General features: G+C 31.2%; 1 protein-coding gene across 1 annotated transcript in view; it reads right to left on the reverse strand.

The window, feature by feature from the left end:
* LOC119604601 overlaps positions 1–20968 on the reverse strand; it is a 211216-nt gene that overhangs the window by 177111 nt on the left and 13137 nt on the right. Inside the window, exons 2-3 of the mRNA XM_037957327.1 lie at positions 8901–9476; positions 8053–8840 (exon numbers count right to left, since the gene is read on the reverse strand). Of these exons, the coding sequence (XP_037813255.1) occupies positions 8053–8840; positions 8901–9310 (1198 nt within the window). The 5' untranslated portion in view covers positions 9311–9476. The remainder of the gene's footprint in view (positions 1–8052; positions 8841–8900; positions 9477–20968) is intronic.

Genomic DNA, 20968 nt, shown 5'->3' on the forward strand with positions numbered 1-20968 from the left:
AACGGTTGATTTTTCTTGCAATTTCTCGAAAACTTAGACCATTTTTTAAATACACCGAAATTTGACCTTTTTCAAAACCGCTAAGATATGGACCACGCGGCATTTTACTTCAAATTGTTTTTAATTGCAAAATAAAAATAAATAACTGTTTAATTTTCATGTCTTTGCTATTCTACATTGTTTATCACAAAGTGTATTTATAGTTATGAAACACTAACAAAATACTAATTCATAATTTCTCTCTTTAAAAAAATTAAGTGATATTTAAAATTTTGAAAACTAAGAGATCACTTATCATACTCTTAAAAATAATCACCGGTTTTTAAAAAAATGTTGTAACTTTAAGAGAAATACAAAAAATAAAGTGTAATTATAGTAATACAACGCAGTGTATTATCAATAATTGTAAAAAATGTTTGAAAAAATCAGCTAAAAGAGCGTTGTTTTGTTAAAAATTTGGTGTCACTACAATGAAGTGACTACATGCTAAAAAGGTTAACATCTTCCAAAAACATTTTTTTTGAAAAAAAAAATCATTAAAATTTAAAATATACAATAAAATAAAAATGTATGAGCATGTAAAAACAGGTAAAAGTTCGGGAATGCCGAATCTTACATACGCACCAACACAACACGTTTTACCAAGATTTGCTCATTTATTAGATTTATGCTTAAATTTTATTATCGTGTATCGGTATTATTTTCGGAATACGATCTTAATGGTTTGGCTCACGGACCGAGCTCTAAGAAGGATGTTTTAAAACAAATCATTTGTTCGAATGTATCATAATACTAATATGTTTTAATAATTTATTAAGAATTAATTTATTTTCTGAAAGAGGATTTACATATATTGAGGTAAACTATGAACCTATGAAACTTGAATTTCATCGCTGCACATGATTTTAAGCAAGTTATTATGGAGGCTTGGATATAATATAGACCGATTCTTATGGAATTTGATAGAGACATTTAAGATCCTATAAAACTTATTAAGGTTATATTTAATTTTGCAACATCCTTCAGGAGTGCTATTAAATTTGGAGAAAATGAGTACCGATTTTGGGGTGCTTGTGCTGCTTTTGGGAACCTAACAATCAACTCAGAAAAAAAGATTCAATGTAAATGTAATCTTTTTATTCTTACCAAATTTTTGAAATTTATTTTTGTTAAATTTTTTTTAATTTCGAAAATATTATTGACAATTTATTCCAGAATTACAAACTTGCGTATTTGAATATAACCCTCATAATTCATTTGTTACATCAACATTTATAATGTTTCCTAAAAGCTGAAGTATGAGTAATAAACCTGACATCTATTCACCAAAATTTAAGATTATTTCAACTGAATTTTCAATATTTTTGCGATAAGAATACATCTGCTAAAGTGTTGTGAATAAGACCCATAAAATTGTTTATATAAAAAATAACTAAAACTATAAATATTAAATTTTTTCTTCCGAACCCTTTTTTAGCATTTTTTTCTTAATAATTAAAAGATTTGACATCCTAGATTATTTAAATACTTTTTCTGGTCTTAGACGTCCTAAACAAAGAAACCCATACAGGTTTTATATCTTAAACAAAATCGTTGTTACCTAGTGTTATTAGTTATTTTATATACATATATATGTATGTATATACTTATTCTTAGGGGCATTAACAAATTTTCGAACAGGTTTTGTACCTTACCCTTTCCGAATTTGATAAAACTTGGTACACACATTCTTTGTATCAATACGAAGTTTAAAGTTCATCAAAATTTCCAAATTCATTACGGTTTAGATTTTATTAAGGTTCAAAGTTCAAATTTTTTAAGATTTCAACAAGTATTAAATCTGACATCGTATATTTTCTAAAATATTTATCGTTTTAGTTCCTAATTAAAACCTATGTCTTGCAGTTTGAAAATATTTTATTTAAAATATTTCTATTTTAAGGTATGAATCATGACATCAAACAACGTCTTAGTCAAGGATATCTAAATTTATTTTTGTGTTCATCAACAAATAAAACTTTAAATTTTTAAATATTTTGAATATTATCAAACTACAAGACATAGGCTTTAATTGGGAACTAAAACGATTAAACGATCGGATAAACAGTTTAGTAAATATACGATGTTATATTTAATGCTTGTTGAAAAAAATCAAAAAAAAAAAAATATGAACTTAAACATCGACCGTATTTGGAGAACTTTAAATTCCGTATTTACAAGAAGAATGAGTGTACCGAATTTCATCGAAATCGGAGAGGGTCATGTTCAAAATCGTACTTTTTTGTTCGAAATTTTTTGAAATTACCCCTTATTGATTTTGTAAAGGGATATTTTATAGGCAAGGTCAAATCATGGATCAATTCGAAATAGTCTTTTGCATTTTTCATATAAAACATCTCGTTGAATTATGTAAAAAATTGCGACCTGTACATTATACCTGGACAGCCAGCCGCACAGACGGGTAGACATGCCTTAATGGACTTTTAAAAACTTGATTTGAATTTAGCACTTTTGACGATCAACATTTTGCACTTTATTCTGAGGGAGTTCTGGCAACACTGGTCAACAATGATGTTATTAAATTAATTATGAGCGTTAGAGGCATTTTCTGAATTATGTTCCGATCCTCTTCAAATTTGGTCAAGAGATTTTGTTCTTTTAAAACTTGTTTGTGTCGAATTTCGTCGCTTACTGCCATTATTAAGTCACTTAAGAGCGATAGGGTCATTTTCTAATGGGGATCTAATATGGGGGAAAGGATCAATTAGCCGATCGTCACAAAATTTGGTTTTTTGTTCCTGTTTGTGTTGAATTTCGTCATAATGATGCTATTATTAAGCCAGTTATGAGTACATATTAAAATCAAATTTGGAAGATATATTTTTGTTCTTATACAACTTGTTTATGTCGAATTTCGTCTCTATACCGCTACTGTTAAGTCCATTATGATCGTTAGAGTAATTTTCTTAAAGGGGCCTTATATTGGGTTTGGTCAATTATGGTTCGATGTCCGCAATACATCACATTAAAAAACTTATGCAAAATTTTATATCGATTGCTGCCTAATTAATATACATAACTATGACACTTTATACTGAATTATGGCAAATGCCTTTAAATGATATCACTGTCGCCCCACTCTAATTAACTTTTATATCTTTAAGTAACAAGTGTTAAAAAACGCATTCGAATGACCCACAAAAATTCAAAAAGTATTTTTAGTCAAAAATCTATAAGAAAGATTCCTTGCAGAATTGTCTTGCAGATAATTAAACAAAAAATATGTATTTGAAGTGAATTCATAACGTATATGTAATGTTTTAATAAACAAACATTTTGTGGCTCTTTTAAAACCCATATTTTGTAAACTTTAAATTTTGGCTCTTCCGACTCAAAAGTTTGCCGACCCCTGTACTAGACCAAACCAAATTTTAGCTAATAATAATTTTACTTACTCTTCCTTTCAAACTTTAAAGTCCTTTTAAAGGAAGAATCGATCAGAAAATAAAAAACCGAAAATGTAGTATAACTATATCAAGTATGTGCTTTCCAACCAGCGTTACCACTTTGGTCCAATTGGGCCAAAATTGGTAGTTTCAAATCTCTAAAATGACCTTTGGTAGTTTGGTTGGTAGATTTAAATTTTGGTCCAAATTTGGTGTGATGAGATAATTTTAAACTCATGCATATGCATTTATGAAAATTTCTGAACTCGTTATGGCAAAGTAATAAGAATTAAAAAAAATACGTCAATCTTAGGTTTATATTGTTTCACTATGGTTCTAAGAAAATATTAAATTTCTATGTATTTTAACATTCCTGATTCATGAATGTTAGTAAGTTAATTTGAAACATATTTTGTTAACAAATCCGAAGGTTCACAATATGAATCGAACGCACGACCTCAGGTCTAACAGACTATAACAAAAACCACTAACCTACTGGAGGCCACACTAATTCCTTTTTTCCCTAAGAAGCCAGATTGATGAATAAATATGTAATTTGGTGGGGTACTACCTTACAAACGGAATCGCAAATTAAATATACTACAATCTTTTTTGATGGGTACAAAATATTAAGGGTATATTGATTTTGTGATTCCGTTTGTAAGTATAAATTTTTTCTACGATCTCTGACTCTTCTACAGCCATATAACACCTTTTACGGAAAATATGTTTATTATGAACAGAAGCAATTGTCCAAAAACTCTAAAGAACAAATTTGGTAGTTTTTAGGACGTTTTGGTAGTTTTTTGTCGGAGCTTTGGTAAGAAAAATAAATTGTGAGTGGCAACGCTGTTTCCAACGTATATGGTCTTGCTTATGTGTGCAACAATTTTTTCCAATTTGTTGTATGGTGTAATCGAAGTACTCTTATTTAACACCACGTAGCTCACCTTGTATTTTAACAGGGTTATAACAAAGTAAATTTTCAGTAATGCTAAATCGTCCTTAATAATTATCTTCTAAATTTTATTTAAATTGGCCCTGCAGTTTAAGAGATAAATAGCATTTTCCATATAAATTGAAATTGATTCCTCTGTGTATTTTTTTCTGTTTATTTAATTTTTCATACGATTTTATATAAAAAATTTGCTTAAATTACGTTTTGGTTAATAACTCCTGAACTACACGAGTCTCCATCGAAATGAATGGAGAAGAGAGTTTAGGTATCCTCATACCATGTATTTTTATAATTTTTAACTAGGGGCTGTCTGACCTATTTGACATTGAATTATACACTATGAAAATTGACCTTTAACATTTTGGAAGTAAAATATTCTATTTAGACTATTTTAAAAACAATATCTTTGGCTTTAAAACGAAATCAAAAATTATCCTGTACATGAAGGAATTTCAAAGTTATGGACATTAATATGTACATATATACTTTTAGAAAATTTTAACATATTTTTAAAATTTCAAAGCGCGATATTTTTTGTTTGGAACGGGATTCCGATCAAAAACTCATTGATTTGAGGAACACTTTCAAACCTTAATATGTGTTGGAAATTTCATTGAATCGGAAATGGTAAATCCGAAAATTGTTATTTTCTGTCCGTTTTGATATGGATTGGCCCCTATGATTTATTAATCACATGGAAGATTGTCCGAAATTCTACAATTAAAAATTTCAATTTAATGTCATTTATATTTTTGTACAAAAAAAATGGAAAAACAAGTAAGACATTATAGTCAGGCGAGGCCGACCATATAATACCCTACAACTGTTACAAAAATAACATGTGATTTAATTTTCATAACAATGCATTTAAGTTTAATTGTATTTTGATTACAAGGTTTACAAGCCATATTCAGGGGTTCAGTTGTATGGGGGCTAGGTGAAATAATGGTATACTTTAAGGTGGGTATAGGACCAATATTATTGTGAGTTACAAACATCAGCACAAACCCAATATACCCTCCCCACTGAAGCATGGGAAATGGTACAAGAACAACAAAATAATTAAATGACAAGTATCACAATTTAAAGCAAACTTTACGAAAGAAAAAAGCTGAGAACAAGAAAATTATTTTTGGTACAAGCGGTGGGCCATTTTTGATCAATAAACTGAACGATTCAGAAGCACTCATATCTTCTATATTAGTTGAAGAAGGAATCAGTGGAATGACAAATATTTATGACAGCGATTCTGCCAAAAATTATAAAAATATCCCGGATGACGTAATTCTCGAAGAAGAAATAGGTACTTTGGATGAATCGGACGATTAGTAAAAGTAAGGATAAAAATACTTCTTTGGGTATTCAAAAAACATCTTCGAAATGGCAACAATACTACCGAAGGGATTTACGTACAAACATGAATAAAAAAACTTCATGTAATGAATTCAAACTATGGTAACATTGAGAAACAATTAAAGGAAAGCCCATTAATACTAATAAAAAAGCAAATTGAACTTTGTGACCAGCAAAAGGAGCTTTGTGAATTAAAAATTCAGGATCTCCAACACCGAACATCAAATTAAAACAAGTGATAGTGTTATATTCGGCTGTGCCGAATCTCATATACCCACCATCAAACCATATGCCGTAAAAGGGATGCTCCCCTATAAACATCAGGGTGACATTTAGAATATAACTTAAGTCAATTATAGACCGAGCACTTTAGAATTAACAAAATATTTATTTTTAAAAACATACATATTTGGGCAATAATTGGGTCAATTATGGACCGATTGTCGTAAAATTTGATAGAAAGGTATCGGTTCGTATAAAACTTATTTGTTTCGAATTTCAGCACTCTACTCGTTTTTTTAATTCAGTCATGAGTGTAATAGTAATTTTCTGAAAGGTGACCTTATATGCGGGTAGTATCAATTATGAACCGAACACATACAATTTTGTACAGAACTTTTTTATGTCGAATTTCATCACTATACTCGTATTTTAAAATAAGGAAAACTCGTATTTTAATAAGCAAAACCCTTTCTTGAATGGAGACTTATATAGAGGCTATGGTCAGTAATAAATTAATCGTCATTAAATTTCTAAGTATAAACTTTTTTATGTCTATTTTCATCGCTGTACTCGAAATTTTCTGAATCCTAATCATCAAATTAACTGAAGAGGTCCTTATATGAGGGGTAGGGTGAATTATTGACTGTTTTTATTATAAAATTGTTTAGATTTTGGTTCATATAAAATATATCGCTTTATTTAGCGTTAAAGTAATTTTGTGAAGGGCTTATATGGGCGGGTAGGGTGAGTTAACGACACTTTCCACATGGAATACGGTAGGAAGATTTACGTTTCTATAAACTTATATCAAATTTCACGTATTTTCATAGAAATACGTATAGTATTTTTCAGCCAACAATGATCGTTAAAGTAATTTTCTGAAGGGGAAGGCAGTAATGAGCGTTAAAGTAATTTTCCTAAGGGGACCTTATATGGGTGTAGGTCAATTATGGTCCGATCTACATAAAATGTGGTAGAGAGGTTTTGGATTGTAAAAAACTTATGTCAAATGTCATCGCTTTATTTGTATTTTTAAGCCAGAAATGAACGCTATAGTAATTTTCTGAAGGGGACCTTATATGGGGGGTAGGGTCAATTATGGACCAATCCTCATAAAATTTGGTAGGGAGATTTTGGCTCATATGAAACTTAAAAGCCTTTTTTCGGAAGTTCACTTGTATGGGGGCTATCCAAAAACGTGGACCGATATTGTACATTTTCAATACCAAAAAAATACCTATAAAAAATATTTGTAGAAAATTTTAACCCTCTAGCTCATTCCGTTCGGACTTTATCGTGCTTTCAACAGACAGACAGACGTACGGACATGGATAGATCGTTTTAGAATTTAATAAGGACCCATGTGTTTAATAAGGACCGATGTGTTACAAACGGAATTACAAAATCAATATACCCCTATCTTTTTTGATGTTGGGTATAAAAACATTAATATATATGTTCGCTAATGTATTAACCTTTTATTCTCTTTTTTAATAAACTTTTTAATGATAAATTATTAGATTATGCAATTGGGATATGAGTCCAACTACCATTTTAACGTATCCCAATTTAAGTCGATAAAGACTTTCCTGTTCTGTGACTTACTCTAGACTTATAAGACCTCCTTATTTGTTTTTAACAAATCGCTTAAATGTCGTACAATGGGACATATAAAAATATTATAAACGTTTAGTCCGATTGAAATGGAAATTCACATGCGTAAAGACAATCCAAATATACCTATTGGTGTTATATGAAACATTGGTATTAGGATAAAATCTTTCGAAAAGTATTCTATTATAGGATCTATAACGATTGATACTTTTTTGTTAAATCTACGCCTATTGGAAAATTTATTTACATATGTAGTATATTATTTTGTTTGATAGGAACCAAATTTTATTAAATTAGTTTTATACCCGTTTATACCCGTTCACACGGTGCAATTATTCGTAATTCACTCTCTCATTAGTCATTCAACCCCCAATTACGTACCGAATGACATGATTCGCCATACAAAATACATATTACACATAATACCCATTTTAAATATTTTGTTTTATTAGAACATACCTGGTGAATAATGCAAATGTGTTTGACCAGACGTGACATTGGAGTTCATATTTCCATCGGCAACAATACTAGCAGTGCAACCAGTAATATCACCGGCAACAAAGCATCCTGCATTTGACGAAGTGGATACCGGCGTTAAAACATTTCCCATACTATCAGTTTCATTTCGCACTGCGCTAACTACGCTAGAGACACTAGACGATGATGTAAATGTGTTGCCACCTGCTGTTTGTATTTGTGCCGTGGTCACCACTCGATGTACTGTGTACATTATTGGTGGTACTTGAGACGGCAGTGTGCTAATTGCCAATGATGACGACGCTCCCACTTGGTCAGAGCTGCTATTTAGATGCGTTTGCGTCGCCGCTACCATACGTCCATTTCCTAAAGATAAACTGCAATTCAATGTATTGTCACCGGGTTCTGTGACCGAAGTGGGGCTGCAACTATTATTATTTTGTTGATGCTGCTGCTGAAGTTGTTGGATAGTAGACCCAGAATTTGTTTGTTGCTGATTATAATGATGGTAGTGATGTTGGGATGGTTGTTGCTGAGACATTTGATGATGGTGGTGATGATGTTGTTGATGTTGTGTTTGATGATTATGTTGCTGTTGTTGATGATTCTGTTGCCCTTGTCCCTGTAAATGCAATGAGGGTGACGGTGATGCAGTACTAATTCGAGCTGTAACACCACTATTTCCTCCTCCAACTCCAGATGTTCCATTGCTGCCCGAATAAAAATCATCTCGACATCTGTAATCGGCAGTGTTGTGATACAATCGTGATCTAAAATGTTGTGTTATAAAAATGTTTACTAAATATACATATATATTTTCATATACTCACTGATATTCTTGTGGTGTTAATTTTCTTCGATGATATTGTAATGTTCCCATTGGAACTGACATTACATTTATATAGTTTCCAGATCCATTAGAACTGTTGCAGTGGGCGCTGCTATTTATACTTGAAGCTACAGACCCAGCGGTTGATACGGCCATAACTGCGCTATTACTGATTGCATTTCCGTATGCTGCACTGCAGTTATTGACTCGCAAGTTGTTTTGAGAAGATTTTCCACTACTATTGTTACCGCGAGAAAGAGATTCCCGGCAATTAAACGCAGCCGCAGTAAAATTTGCATCACAAGACACATACTCCTGCGATGCTGTGGCACCGACTCCATTTGAGGTCACTGATGATGTTGTTGATGTGACAGGCGTTGTATTACGACAATAGAATTTGTTTGAATCCATTTGCTATTTATATCCTTCTCTTAGTTACTTTGGCTTAAAATGGTACCATAAACATTGATGAAACATTAAAGTTACACTCGTATGCACCATCAATGTCTACAGTTGGTTTTTATCGAATCATTGCCATAATCATCTTCATATAAGCCACAGTTTTGAGTTTTGTCGACTGCAATGAAACCAATTGTTTAAATAAGCATTTTAATTACTTTTTGGAAACAAACAAATTTCAAAACAAATATCATAAATTAATAAGTTTTACAATTATCCACAGAATGCAATGACAATAATAATGCAAAAGGGCGCACAGTGGTATTTTTTTAGAAATAAGTCTATATTTCGACAAGTAATTTTCAGAAATCTAATGATGCAAATCTGTAGAGAAATGTTTCATTAAAGGTATTTTCAGACTAAAATACTGAGTATTAACACTTGTCAAAATGTTTGTATCATAATACAATTTTCTAGTCTAATAAACATAATCTGTAGTTTAATTTTCAAAAATATTACTGATTTTTTTGTCATATGGTAAGTATTCATAAATTTTTTAAAACAATTCAAAAACTTCTTATTATGTATTTTATAAATAAAAAACAAATAAAAAGTGTTAAATACATTAAAAATAAGAAGAGAAAATACTCAGTCTGAAAATACCTTAAGGAAAACACATGATTTGTTTTCGGAAAGAATATTATTTTTTATAAAAAAAGTGTGGTAAAATTACTTAAATATTCTACATCGAAAACTGATAAAAATGTTGTTCATGCATTTAGTAGCATGTACAATGAATATGATTTAACTACCAATAACTTTTATTAAAATGCAATATTTTCGATTTAATAAGAATATTTAAATATTTATGTAAATTACATGTGTAGTTTAAGAGATCTGACTAAATCATTTTAGCATTTGCAGTGTTCATTGGAATAAAAAATGTTAGCTTGGTCTACTTTTGAGATATTAATGAATGCTTAGAAAGTATTCTTCCATTTTATGTAAAAAAAAAAACTTTTGCTAGTTTTTGCTATCCCCAGCAAAAACTCGGTAATGGGTTGTACTTACATAACCACTTGCTTTTCAATGACCGTCTGCATTACATAGTATTACTCTAGTAATGACTTTTTGCACATTCTATTGAATTGTGTGTTAAGAATTACGTTTTACAAAAAATAGATCAGCAGCGGTGCAGTGAGTTGAACATTTGACTAACGAACCGGAGTCCCTGGTTCGTATTATCGCTGGTTCTTTTTATACCCACCATCAAAAAAGATTGGGGGTATATTGTTTTTGTCATTCCGTTTGTAACACATTGAAATATTCGTCTAAGACCCATAAAAGTATATATATTCTGGGTCCTTATTAGATTCTAAGACGATCTAGCCATGTCCATCCGTCTGTCCGTCTTTGTGTCCGTCTGTCTGTTGAAAACACGATCCAAATGGAAGTAGCTAGCGAGCTGAAATTTTGCATAGATACTTTTAGTTGATGCAGTTTGTTTTGTATTGAAAATGTGCAATATCGGTCCACGATTTCGCCTAGCCCCCATATAAGGCCCCCTTCAGAAAATGACTTTATCACTCATAACTTGCTAAGAGAAGCATCAATAGCGGTGAAATTCGACATAAGCATGTTTTATGGGAACCTAAATCTCTTTGTAAAATTTTTTAAGGATAGGCCCATATTTGACCCTACCCCCATATAAAGTCCCCTTCAGAAAATAAATTTATCGCCCATAACTGGCTAAAAAAAGCATCAATAACGGTGAAATTCGGCACAAACCTGTTTTATGGGAACATAAATCTCTTTGTAGAATTTTATAAGGATCGGTCCATAACTGAACCTACACAATTTTATAGAAACCTAAATCGCTTTATAAACTTTTATAAGGATCGGTCCATAATTGATCCTACCCCCATATAAGGTCCCCTTCAGAAAATGACTTCAACGCTCATAACTGTCCAAAAGAAGCATCTATAGCGATGAAATTCTACGTGAATAGGAACCTTAATATCATTGTAAAATTTTATAAGGATCGGTTCATAATTGACCCTATCCCCCATATAAGGTCCCCTTCAGGAAATGGCTTTAACGCTCAAAACTGTCCAAAATATATAACGATGAAATTCGACATGAACATAGGAACCCCAATCGCTTTGTAACTCATTACTTTTCAATGTAAGTTTTTCTTGGGTAGGGAACCGATATTGACGATACTTCATAATATAATGCATGGGTACTTTAAACTGAATTTGTTCACAATTACTACATAACCATCGTATGAATGATTCGAATGATTTTCCAAGAGTTTTCCAAATCTTAAATTATTATAATTATCAATTTTCTTTTCAAATTAACATGAAGTATACCGTTTGCATTCGCAAAAAATAAAATTTGTTATTCGCTTGAATATAGACAATATATTAAAAACAAATAGGTTGCGTTAAGCCATTAACTGAAGAAACAGATGACGAAATTTAAGAGTTTTTGGAAACTGTCAAAAATCACAGGAATTGGCCAAATTCAGAATGTTATTCGCAATTTTATAAAAAAGCAGTCTGAATATTAAGAAAACATAAATGGACGTACATATGGAGTCATAACTAAAGCGGGCAAAATAGATTTCATAAAATCTGCCTCCTAGTCAAGTGATTCTGCAGCAAAAATTTAAGAAAATGTGGGTGTTACAGCAAGCTTAGCTGAAGTGAAACGTATTGTAAGAAGTGCCGAGGTTTTAAAAATAATAAAAGCCACTCCAATTACCATTCGTAAATAAAAAACCTCTTCAGTTAGCAATAGCAAAATCTTGTTTTTTCGGATAATTGTAATGCCACACTGAAAAAAGATTTTTTCACATTTTCAGATATCTTTGAACCCTTAGAAGGAATTAAAAAGGCTTAGACCGAAATTTCCTTGCCATTTATTAAGAATGTTATCACTTCGAATTTTTTAAGTTTTATCGAATAACGGCGAATATACTCATTACTAAATCTTTTCCAAAACCGTGTAAAAATGCTTATAAAAATAAAAAAGTTTCATGAAAAATGCATTTTGTTGTTGTTTTTGTCATTTAATGATGATGAACCTATTCAAATGAACAAAAACAAGTGAGAGGGTTATATTCAGCTGAGCCGAATCTTATATACCCACCATCCAACCGTATGCCTTAAAAGGAATGCTCCCCATAAACACCAGGTTAATATTACTTAACAAATTAACCTTTTATGAGAGGTAGGGTGAATTTCCATAAACATTTTTAGACCGATTTGGTTCATATAAACATGTTTACATCGAATATCAACGGTTTACTTGCATTATTATGTCAGTAATTAGCGTTAAAGGGGACCGTATAGGCGGGTTAAGAGAGGACCGTATAAGAGTGGTTAAGAGATTTTTTCTCGCAATGAACTTACTTCAATCGAATTTCATCGCTATACTCGTAGTTTTAAGCCAGTAATGGGCGTTAAAGTAATTTTCTGAAGGGGAACTTATGTATATGCGGGTCAATCATATGCCGATACTCATAAAAGTCAGTAGAGAAGTTTTGGCTCATAAGAAACTTACTTATGTCCAGACCTGGGATAAATGCATTAAATATGTTAATGCATTAACAATTTTTTCTACATTAAAAAAAATTAATGTTAATGCAAGTTTATTGCATTAACATTAACATGAGTACATTTAATGCATTAAATTTGCATTAACATTAAATATTTTTAAATTTAATGCATTAATTTTACATTAACATTAAATATTTGTGAAATTAATGCATTAATTTTGCATTAACATTAAATATTTTTGAATTTAATGCATTAATTTTCCATTAACATTAAATAATAAATAATAAAATTAATGCATTAATTTTCCATTAACATTAATTTATAAAAATAAGAATACAGCGCTAAAGACCTCGGTCTAACTAAATTCAAGTAAAATTGAATGTGTTAAAGTCCTTTCTAATAAGTCCTATACTCGATAATACATATTAGAAAAATAGTATGACTTCCCAGATATTCCTTTTGTAGTTTATTTTGATAAAGTTTTCTAATAAGTCCTATACTCGATAATACATATTAGAAGAATAGTATCACTTCCCAGATATTCCTTTTTCAGTTTATTTTGTCTGTGGAATCTTATATAAATATCATATTTAAAACACACAAGTTTGAATGGAATATAGGAGTTATTAGAAAGGACTTTAACCTATTTAATTTTAGTTGTATTTAGTTAGATCGACGTCTTTTGTGCTGTATTTTTATTTACGTTTATCAATTTTTTTATATATTAATGTTAATGGAATATTAATGCATTAATTTTATTGCTTATTTAATGTTAATGTAAAATTAATGCACTAAATTCAGATATATTTAATGTTAATGCAAAATTAATGCATTAATTTCAAAAATATTTAATGTTAATGTAAAATTAATGCATTAAATTCAAAAATATTTAATGTTAATGGAAATTTAATGCATTAAATTTTATAAATTTAATGTTAATGTAATATTTTTTACAATAAATTAATTTTTTTTTAATTTAATGTTAATGCAAAATTAATGGAAATCGCCCAGGTCTGCTTATGTCGAATTTCATCTCAATACTCGTACTTTTAAGCATTAGGGAAATTTTCTGAAGGGGACCGTATAGGGGTGTAGGGCCAATTACAGACCGATCCAGATAAAATTTGGTTAAGAGATTTTGGCTCGCAAGGAACTTAATTCAGTCGAATTTCATAGCTATTCTCGTATTTTTAAGCTATTCTCGTATTTTTAAGTCGTATTTTTAAGTAATGAGCGTTAAAGTAATTTTCTGAAGGATAATTTAGAGAGGCTTTGGCTCGTAAGAAACTTACTTATGTCAGTACTTTATAATAGTACTTTTAATATATATAATAGTACTTTAATAAACTTTATAGTAATTAAAAAGAGGGATTTGAAATTATTTTGAAAAAGCAGGATTTTGAAAATTAATATTCATTAAATCGGGGTTTTAATACTTAATATAAAAACAAGTAAAAGCGTTATATTCCACTAAGATGAATTTTATATACATACAACGAAATCTTGTCATACATAAATATTAACATAAGCATCTGGGTGATTTTCCGAAGATGCTCTCTTATGGAAGAAAAAAATTTATATTTAGAGGTTTTTTTATTTTTTATCTAAAAAATTTTATTGGTGTTACAACACTCAAACAATTTGATGCATAGGAAAAAATTAAAATTGGTAATGAACCACCGGACATAGACCTTTTTACACGGGGGAGTTTATCCTACCGAGCGCGTCCACGGGTGGTGGGGGTGTTGATGCGCCATCTTTTTATTCTATTTTCTTTTAGGTATTGGAAAAATTTCCCATTGACTCTTTTTGTTTTTAAATTGAAAATTTTTATTTTAACACATAAGCATTGAAAATTTTGTTTTATAATTTTTTGTAATTGTTTTAAAAATTAGTTTTTTGAATGATTTGAAAATTTTCATTTTATTGAACGCTTCATTCGTGTGATTTTTTTTTGTTGACGAGAGAAGGGAAAATTAAATTTTGATTTGTTTAATGGTCCTGAAATCTTTCGATAAAATTTCTGCATCTAAACATAATTGCGTTTAAATTTGGGACCACAAATCCTATAAATCTTGTAAAACATTTTGTTTGCAGATTAATATATACATTTCGTTACCTAATCCAGACCTCTAAAGAATCATAATATCTACAAAACTTTACTTTGAGACAACGGCCATTTATTGAGATACAAAGTCTTTGATCCCAATTTATTTGGAAAATCTCCGAACCTAATTGCAATTACCTATAATTTTAACTAAAATATCCAGTTCTTATAAATTTTGAGTGACTTTCTGTAGAAATTTTGCTAAATTGGCAATTCAAATTTTGTTTTCTGAAATTATAACCTAACGTTATCCTGAACTCATTCATATATATAACTATATCGACGTAAAATCACCTGATCTATGTAGTATAGATCAGGAGCCTACCAATTTAATACCTAAACAAACCTGATTTGACACATTTAAAACATTTCGTCTCATTTATTTACTAATTGTCGGAAGTAACATGAATTTTGTTTTTATTTGACATTTAATTTAATTTTCATTATTAATTTTTTAAACTGTCAGATTTAATTTAATTTTTGTTTAACATTTGTTTAATTATTTTACATTTTTTAATTTTTCATCACTTTACTGTTAAAATGTTATAATAATATTTGTCAATTTGTTTTGTTATTAACATTATTTTCGTTTCTGTTAAACGTATAATATTAAAAATTAAAAAATTATAATATTAAAAATTAAAAAACAAACTTTTTATGTTAAACACTAACACTACATTTTGTTACACAACATTGAGTGAAATTTATGTAGTATATCAAACTTTTAAGCAACTCGAAATAACCCAAGAAACAACAGGCCTGTAACCCTTCGTGGGATGTAAATATTGGTGAGTTAAAATATTTAGATATATCTTTTTTAAATTTCACTCCACATCAAACATAAATTTCATGATAGATTTACTTTTTAATTGATAAAATAAAATACATAACTTTCAATAATGTTAAACATTTTGAATACACATGTATGTATGTATGTATGTATGTATGTATGTATGTATGTATGTATGTATGTATATGTATGTAGTATGTATGTATGTATGTATGTATGTATGTATGTATGTATGTATGTATGTAGTATGTATGTATGTATGTATGTATGTATGTATGTATGTATGTATGTATGTATGTATGTATGTATGTATGTATGTATGTATGTATGTATGTATGTATGTATGTATGTATGTATGTATGTATGTATGTATGTATGTATGTATGTATGTATGTATGTATGTATGTATGTATGTATGTATGTATGTATGTATGTATGTATGTATGTATGTATGTAGTATGTATGTATGTATGTATGTATGTATGTATGTATGTATGTATGTATGTATGTATGTATGTATGTATGTATGTATGTATGTATGTATGTATGTATGTATGTATGTATGTATGTATGTATGTATGTATGTATGTATGTATGTATGTATGTATGTATGTATGTATGTTAATAACATAATTTTATTTTTATATTTGAAAATTTCAATATTTTAATATTAGAATTTTTCAATTAATAACAATTTTTTATGTTAATTATTAACATAAATTGATTCATGTTAATAATTACATTCGTTTTTACTATTAACCATTAACACATATTGGTTTCTATGTTATTATTAACCTTATTCTTTAATTAAATTTCTATGTTAAATTGATTGATGTTTATTTCTGTTAATTTTACCCTACACCACTTTAATGGAGAGGGTATATTGGGTTTGTGCTGATGTTTGTAACGCACAATAATATTGGTCCTATACTCACCTTAAAGTATACCAATCGGCATAGAATCATTTTCCGAGTAGATTTAGCTATGTCCGTCCGTCTGTCCGTCCATGTAAACCTTGTAATCAAACTACAGGTCGCAATTTTGAAGATAATTCAATCAAATTTGGTACATGATCTTCTATTGTCCATGGGACGAACCCTATTGAAAATTGTTAGGATCGGTCCATTATTTCACCTAGCCCCCATACAACTGAACCCCTGAATAGGGTTTGTAAACCTTGTAATCAAAGTACAGGGGCGAAATTCTGTCATTCGAAAGCGACCGAAATTTCTAATAAATTTTTATAAAATTCTATGAAGGTCTCGATCGATATCGAATGCCAGAATTTGCCACCAGGTCGCAATTTTGATGATAATTCAATGAAATTTGGCACATGATCTTCTATGGTACCGGAGACGAAGCCTATTGAAAATGGTTAAGATCGGTCCATTATTTCACCTAGCCCCCATATAAATGAACCCGACGAATAGGGCTTTCAAGTTCATAATTATGTTTAATATAATCGTATCTCGACAAAAAGCTGCAAAACCAAGTTCTAGCCATTATGACTCTCATGAATTTTATAATTATAGGGTCTCGTTTGACCATAGCCCCTATACAAGGCCTCCTTTAAAATTTGACTTATACGTCCACAATTTTATTCAACAATAAATGGCTTAAGTATATCTGAGACAAGGTACACTTCAACTTAAATGCTTTATTATGAAAACTAAATCACATTTTATTTTTGTAACAGATGTAGGGTATTATATGGTCGGCCTCGCCCGACTATAATTTCTTACTTGTTTTTGCTTAACTTTGTTTTTATGTTTAATATAACACAATTTTTTTTTAAGTTTGTTTACTATTTTAACATAATTTACTTTAAGGTCCATTTATAGGTAGTTCATTTTAGGTCTATCTGAGAGTGATAAACATAGATGGCAAGGACGGGTGGGTAGAGAATTATAGGAGGTTAAAACAACAACTTTTCCTCCTCAACTAAACTTCTTCATCATTATTTTTTTTTACTAGTTTTGTTTTTTTTATTCATTGGTCGATTTGGTATAATTTCTACCTGTATTTTTTGAATATTGTGTAATGAATGCTGCTAATTTGATAGGGACAAGAACTTCACCTAATTTCCACTGTCTTTTTAGGATTAGGGCCTTTCGGGGTTTAAGTTCGTTACAGTCCTCCCCCAGCTTTAGCACACTGAAAAAAACATACATGGAAAATAAAAATATAAAATTTACGGTGCAGGGCCTAAATAACAGAGTACCGGCGGAGAGCTCTAAGCTACCTCAGTCTTTAAATATAGGTGAGAGCTCCGACTCTGAATCCTCAGATGATAATAATAACACCATTATTGCAAATCACAAAAAGGATGAATTAGAGCAAATGGTGAAAGAGGTGAGTGATGCAATAGCTAAACTATATATTACTAAGAAAAGACTATCTGGAACACAGGGAAGGGAGCTGAAAAAGATGCTTCAGGAAATCATAGATAGTTAATCCCACGGCACTCCACAGGAAAAGTCGGGCTCTCTCACAAGATCTGAGGCAAAAATGTTCAAGTCTCCCGAGGAGTTGACAACTGAGAATAAACCTAAGAAAAAAAGAGCTCCCCGTCTTCTAATACACAGTCTAAGCCAAGCCACACTTCACTCAAAGAAACCTCAAGTCAGAATCCTGCGAGTAAGGGTGACAACGTGACAAGACGAACATGTCGGCGAAACCAACCTCGAAGGTAACGGTACAGGGAAGGGAGCTGAAAAAGATGCTTCAGGAAATCATAGATAGTTAATCCCACGGCACTCCACAGGAAAAGTCGGGCTCTCTCACAAGATCTGAGGCAAAAATGTTCAAGTCTCCCGAGGAGTTGACAACTGAGAATAAACCTAAGAAAAAAAGAGCTCCCCGTCTTCTAATACACAGTCTAAGCCAAGCCACACTTCACTCAAAGAAACCTCAAGTCAGAATCCTGCGAGTAAGGGTGACAACGTGACAAGACGAACATGTCGGCGAAACCAACCTCGAAGGTAACGGTATCTCAAAAGAAGTCCCGAAAAACTATGAAGGAGAAACAAGACGGTGAAAAACGAAAAGAGCCGCCATCTTACGCCAATGTTGCCAGAAGAAGACATCGGGAAGATCTATGCTAGGCAGTTTACGATCTCGATAATTCTACAGGCAAAATTCCAATAGATCATTAGAGTAAAATAGAAGATCTAGGCAACAATAAGATAGTGAAACACGCAATCGCTTTTTTTTTGTTATTTTCGTAATTTTAAGGGAGTTAAATAAAACGTAATTTTTAATTTACAGGAAATTAGCTGCCTAATTTCCTGTAAATTTTTTTATGTTTTTTTTTAAACATAAAAAATTTGTTTTTTTTTAATTCGCAATCTTTTTCTAAATTTACAATAATTATTTTAAAAGAACTAAAATATTTATGTCTTTAAAAAAATCGTAATATGAACAAATTTTTTTTCTAAAATTATATAAAATTATTTTGCATTTTACTAAAATATTTCGTACAATTTCGTATATATTACGAAAGAATTTCGTGGTGCGAAACCACGAAGGATTTCGTACAATGTACAACATTTTTCGTGTACATTAGGCATGGATTATTTTCAGTGTGGAAATTCTTGGAGGTCAAAATGCTGAACTGGCCGTTTAAAAATGGGATGTCTTTTACAGGAAAGAAGAATCTAAGGAACTCTATTTGTAGTAGGTATCGAGAAGAATTCCATGGCTAGTCTTGCCAAGAAAAAAGGTAGGGATTACTTCACTCTAAAGCTGTCATATTCAAAATTGGAAAGGTGCTTATTGGAAGGGATGTAACAGCCTCGCAAAGGACACTAAAAACCTAAGATCACAGCATCAGTAGCCATACTGCTAACGTTAAGCCAAATCCTAAAACCATGTAGCTTGGTGGGAGTTGGACAAGCCCTTACGGACTTCTTAATACTAAAGACTTGATCACACTGAACTTATGTAATAAAGCCACCTTTCGGAATAAGTCTAAACTAATTGGACAATGTTCGGGACCTTACTAAAGAACCGTTTAGGACAGGACACATTTCAATGACAAAATAAAGAGAATATAGACGCCAAAGTAGAAACGTTCACAAATGCCTTGGTTGAATCGTTCGAGGACAGCTGCCCTCTGCAGAGATTTGCCCAGGAGAAACCCTGGGTAACTGGGGAGATCCGGAACCTTGGGAAGACTCTTCGCAAACTATTTAACCGGAGACGGCGTAAAAAGACCGCAGTATACTAGTATGAGTGTCGTAATAAACTTGGTGAATATATGAAAATCGATCCAAAAGCCAAATGATAATTAGGAAACTTCTGTGAATAGGTAGATAGCGTAAATGACGTATCAAAGATAAAAAAATTCCTATCCCAAACTCATGTCCAACCGGAATCTATGGTCGATGACATGGGCAGGAGGCTGGAGGATATGGAAGAGACAATGAAACTCCTAATGAACTCTCACTTCTCATTCGGTATATCGAATAACAGGCTAATATCGAATAAGGCTAACACGGCAATTGTTATTACATCATATTTGGTTAAAGAGGCAATCAAGAGTTTTGCTCCCTATAAAGCTGCAGGGCCGGATGGCATATTCCCGGAACTTTTGGAGATGGAGGCGTGACTGATTACCGTACATCTGTCTCAGATATTCACTGCATGCTTTAAATTGTCATATACCCCAGTTAAATGGCAATGCAAAGGTAATATTTATACCCAAACCAGGGAAACCTAGCTATGCGAAACTTAAGTCCTATCGACCGAAAAGCCTTACGTCCTTCTTACTTAAAAACTTGGAACGGATAGTCGATAGTATGTTTAAAAGCAGTATACAAGACAAAGACCTTAAATATAAGCAGCATGCTTATGTAAAGGGACGATCAGTGGAATCGGCTTTAAACGAAGTTGTCCACTACTTAGGTGAATCCTTCGATAGCAAACTGTATACACTGGCGGTATGTATTAACGTCGACGGCGCCTTAAATAACATGCACACTGATACTCTTATTCAATCCCTAGACCAGTTTTATGTTGACCGGGTGCTCCGTAACTGCTTCAACTACATGCTAAGGAACAGATGAATAAGCTGCGAGATGTACAGGAAAAAGGTATTTCGCGGTATACCAGTGTGGCATTTTGTCACCTTTACTCTGGGTTACTACGATTAATAACCTCCTAAGGACACTAACCGAGAAAGTATTTAGAGTTGTCTTTTATGGATA

Source organism: Lucilia sericata, unplaced genomic scaffold, assembly GCF_015586225.1.
Source record: "Lucilia sericata isolate MDLA Ls3-8-SP2 unplaced genomic scaffold, ASM1558622v1 Contig000408F_arrow, whole genome shotgun sequence".
In the NCBI taxonomy this organism is placed as follows: domain Eukaryota; kingdom Metazoa; phylum Arthropoda; class Insecta; order Diptera; family Calliphoridae; genus Lucilia; species Lucilia sericata.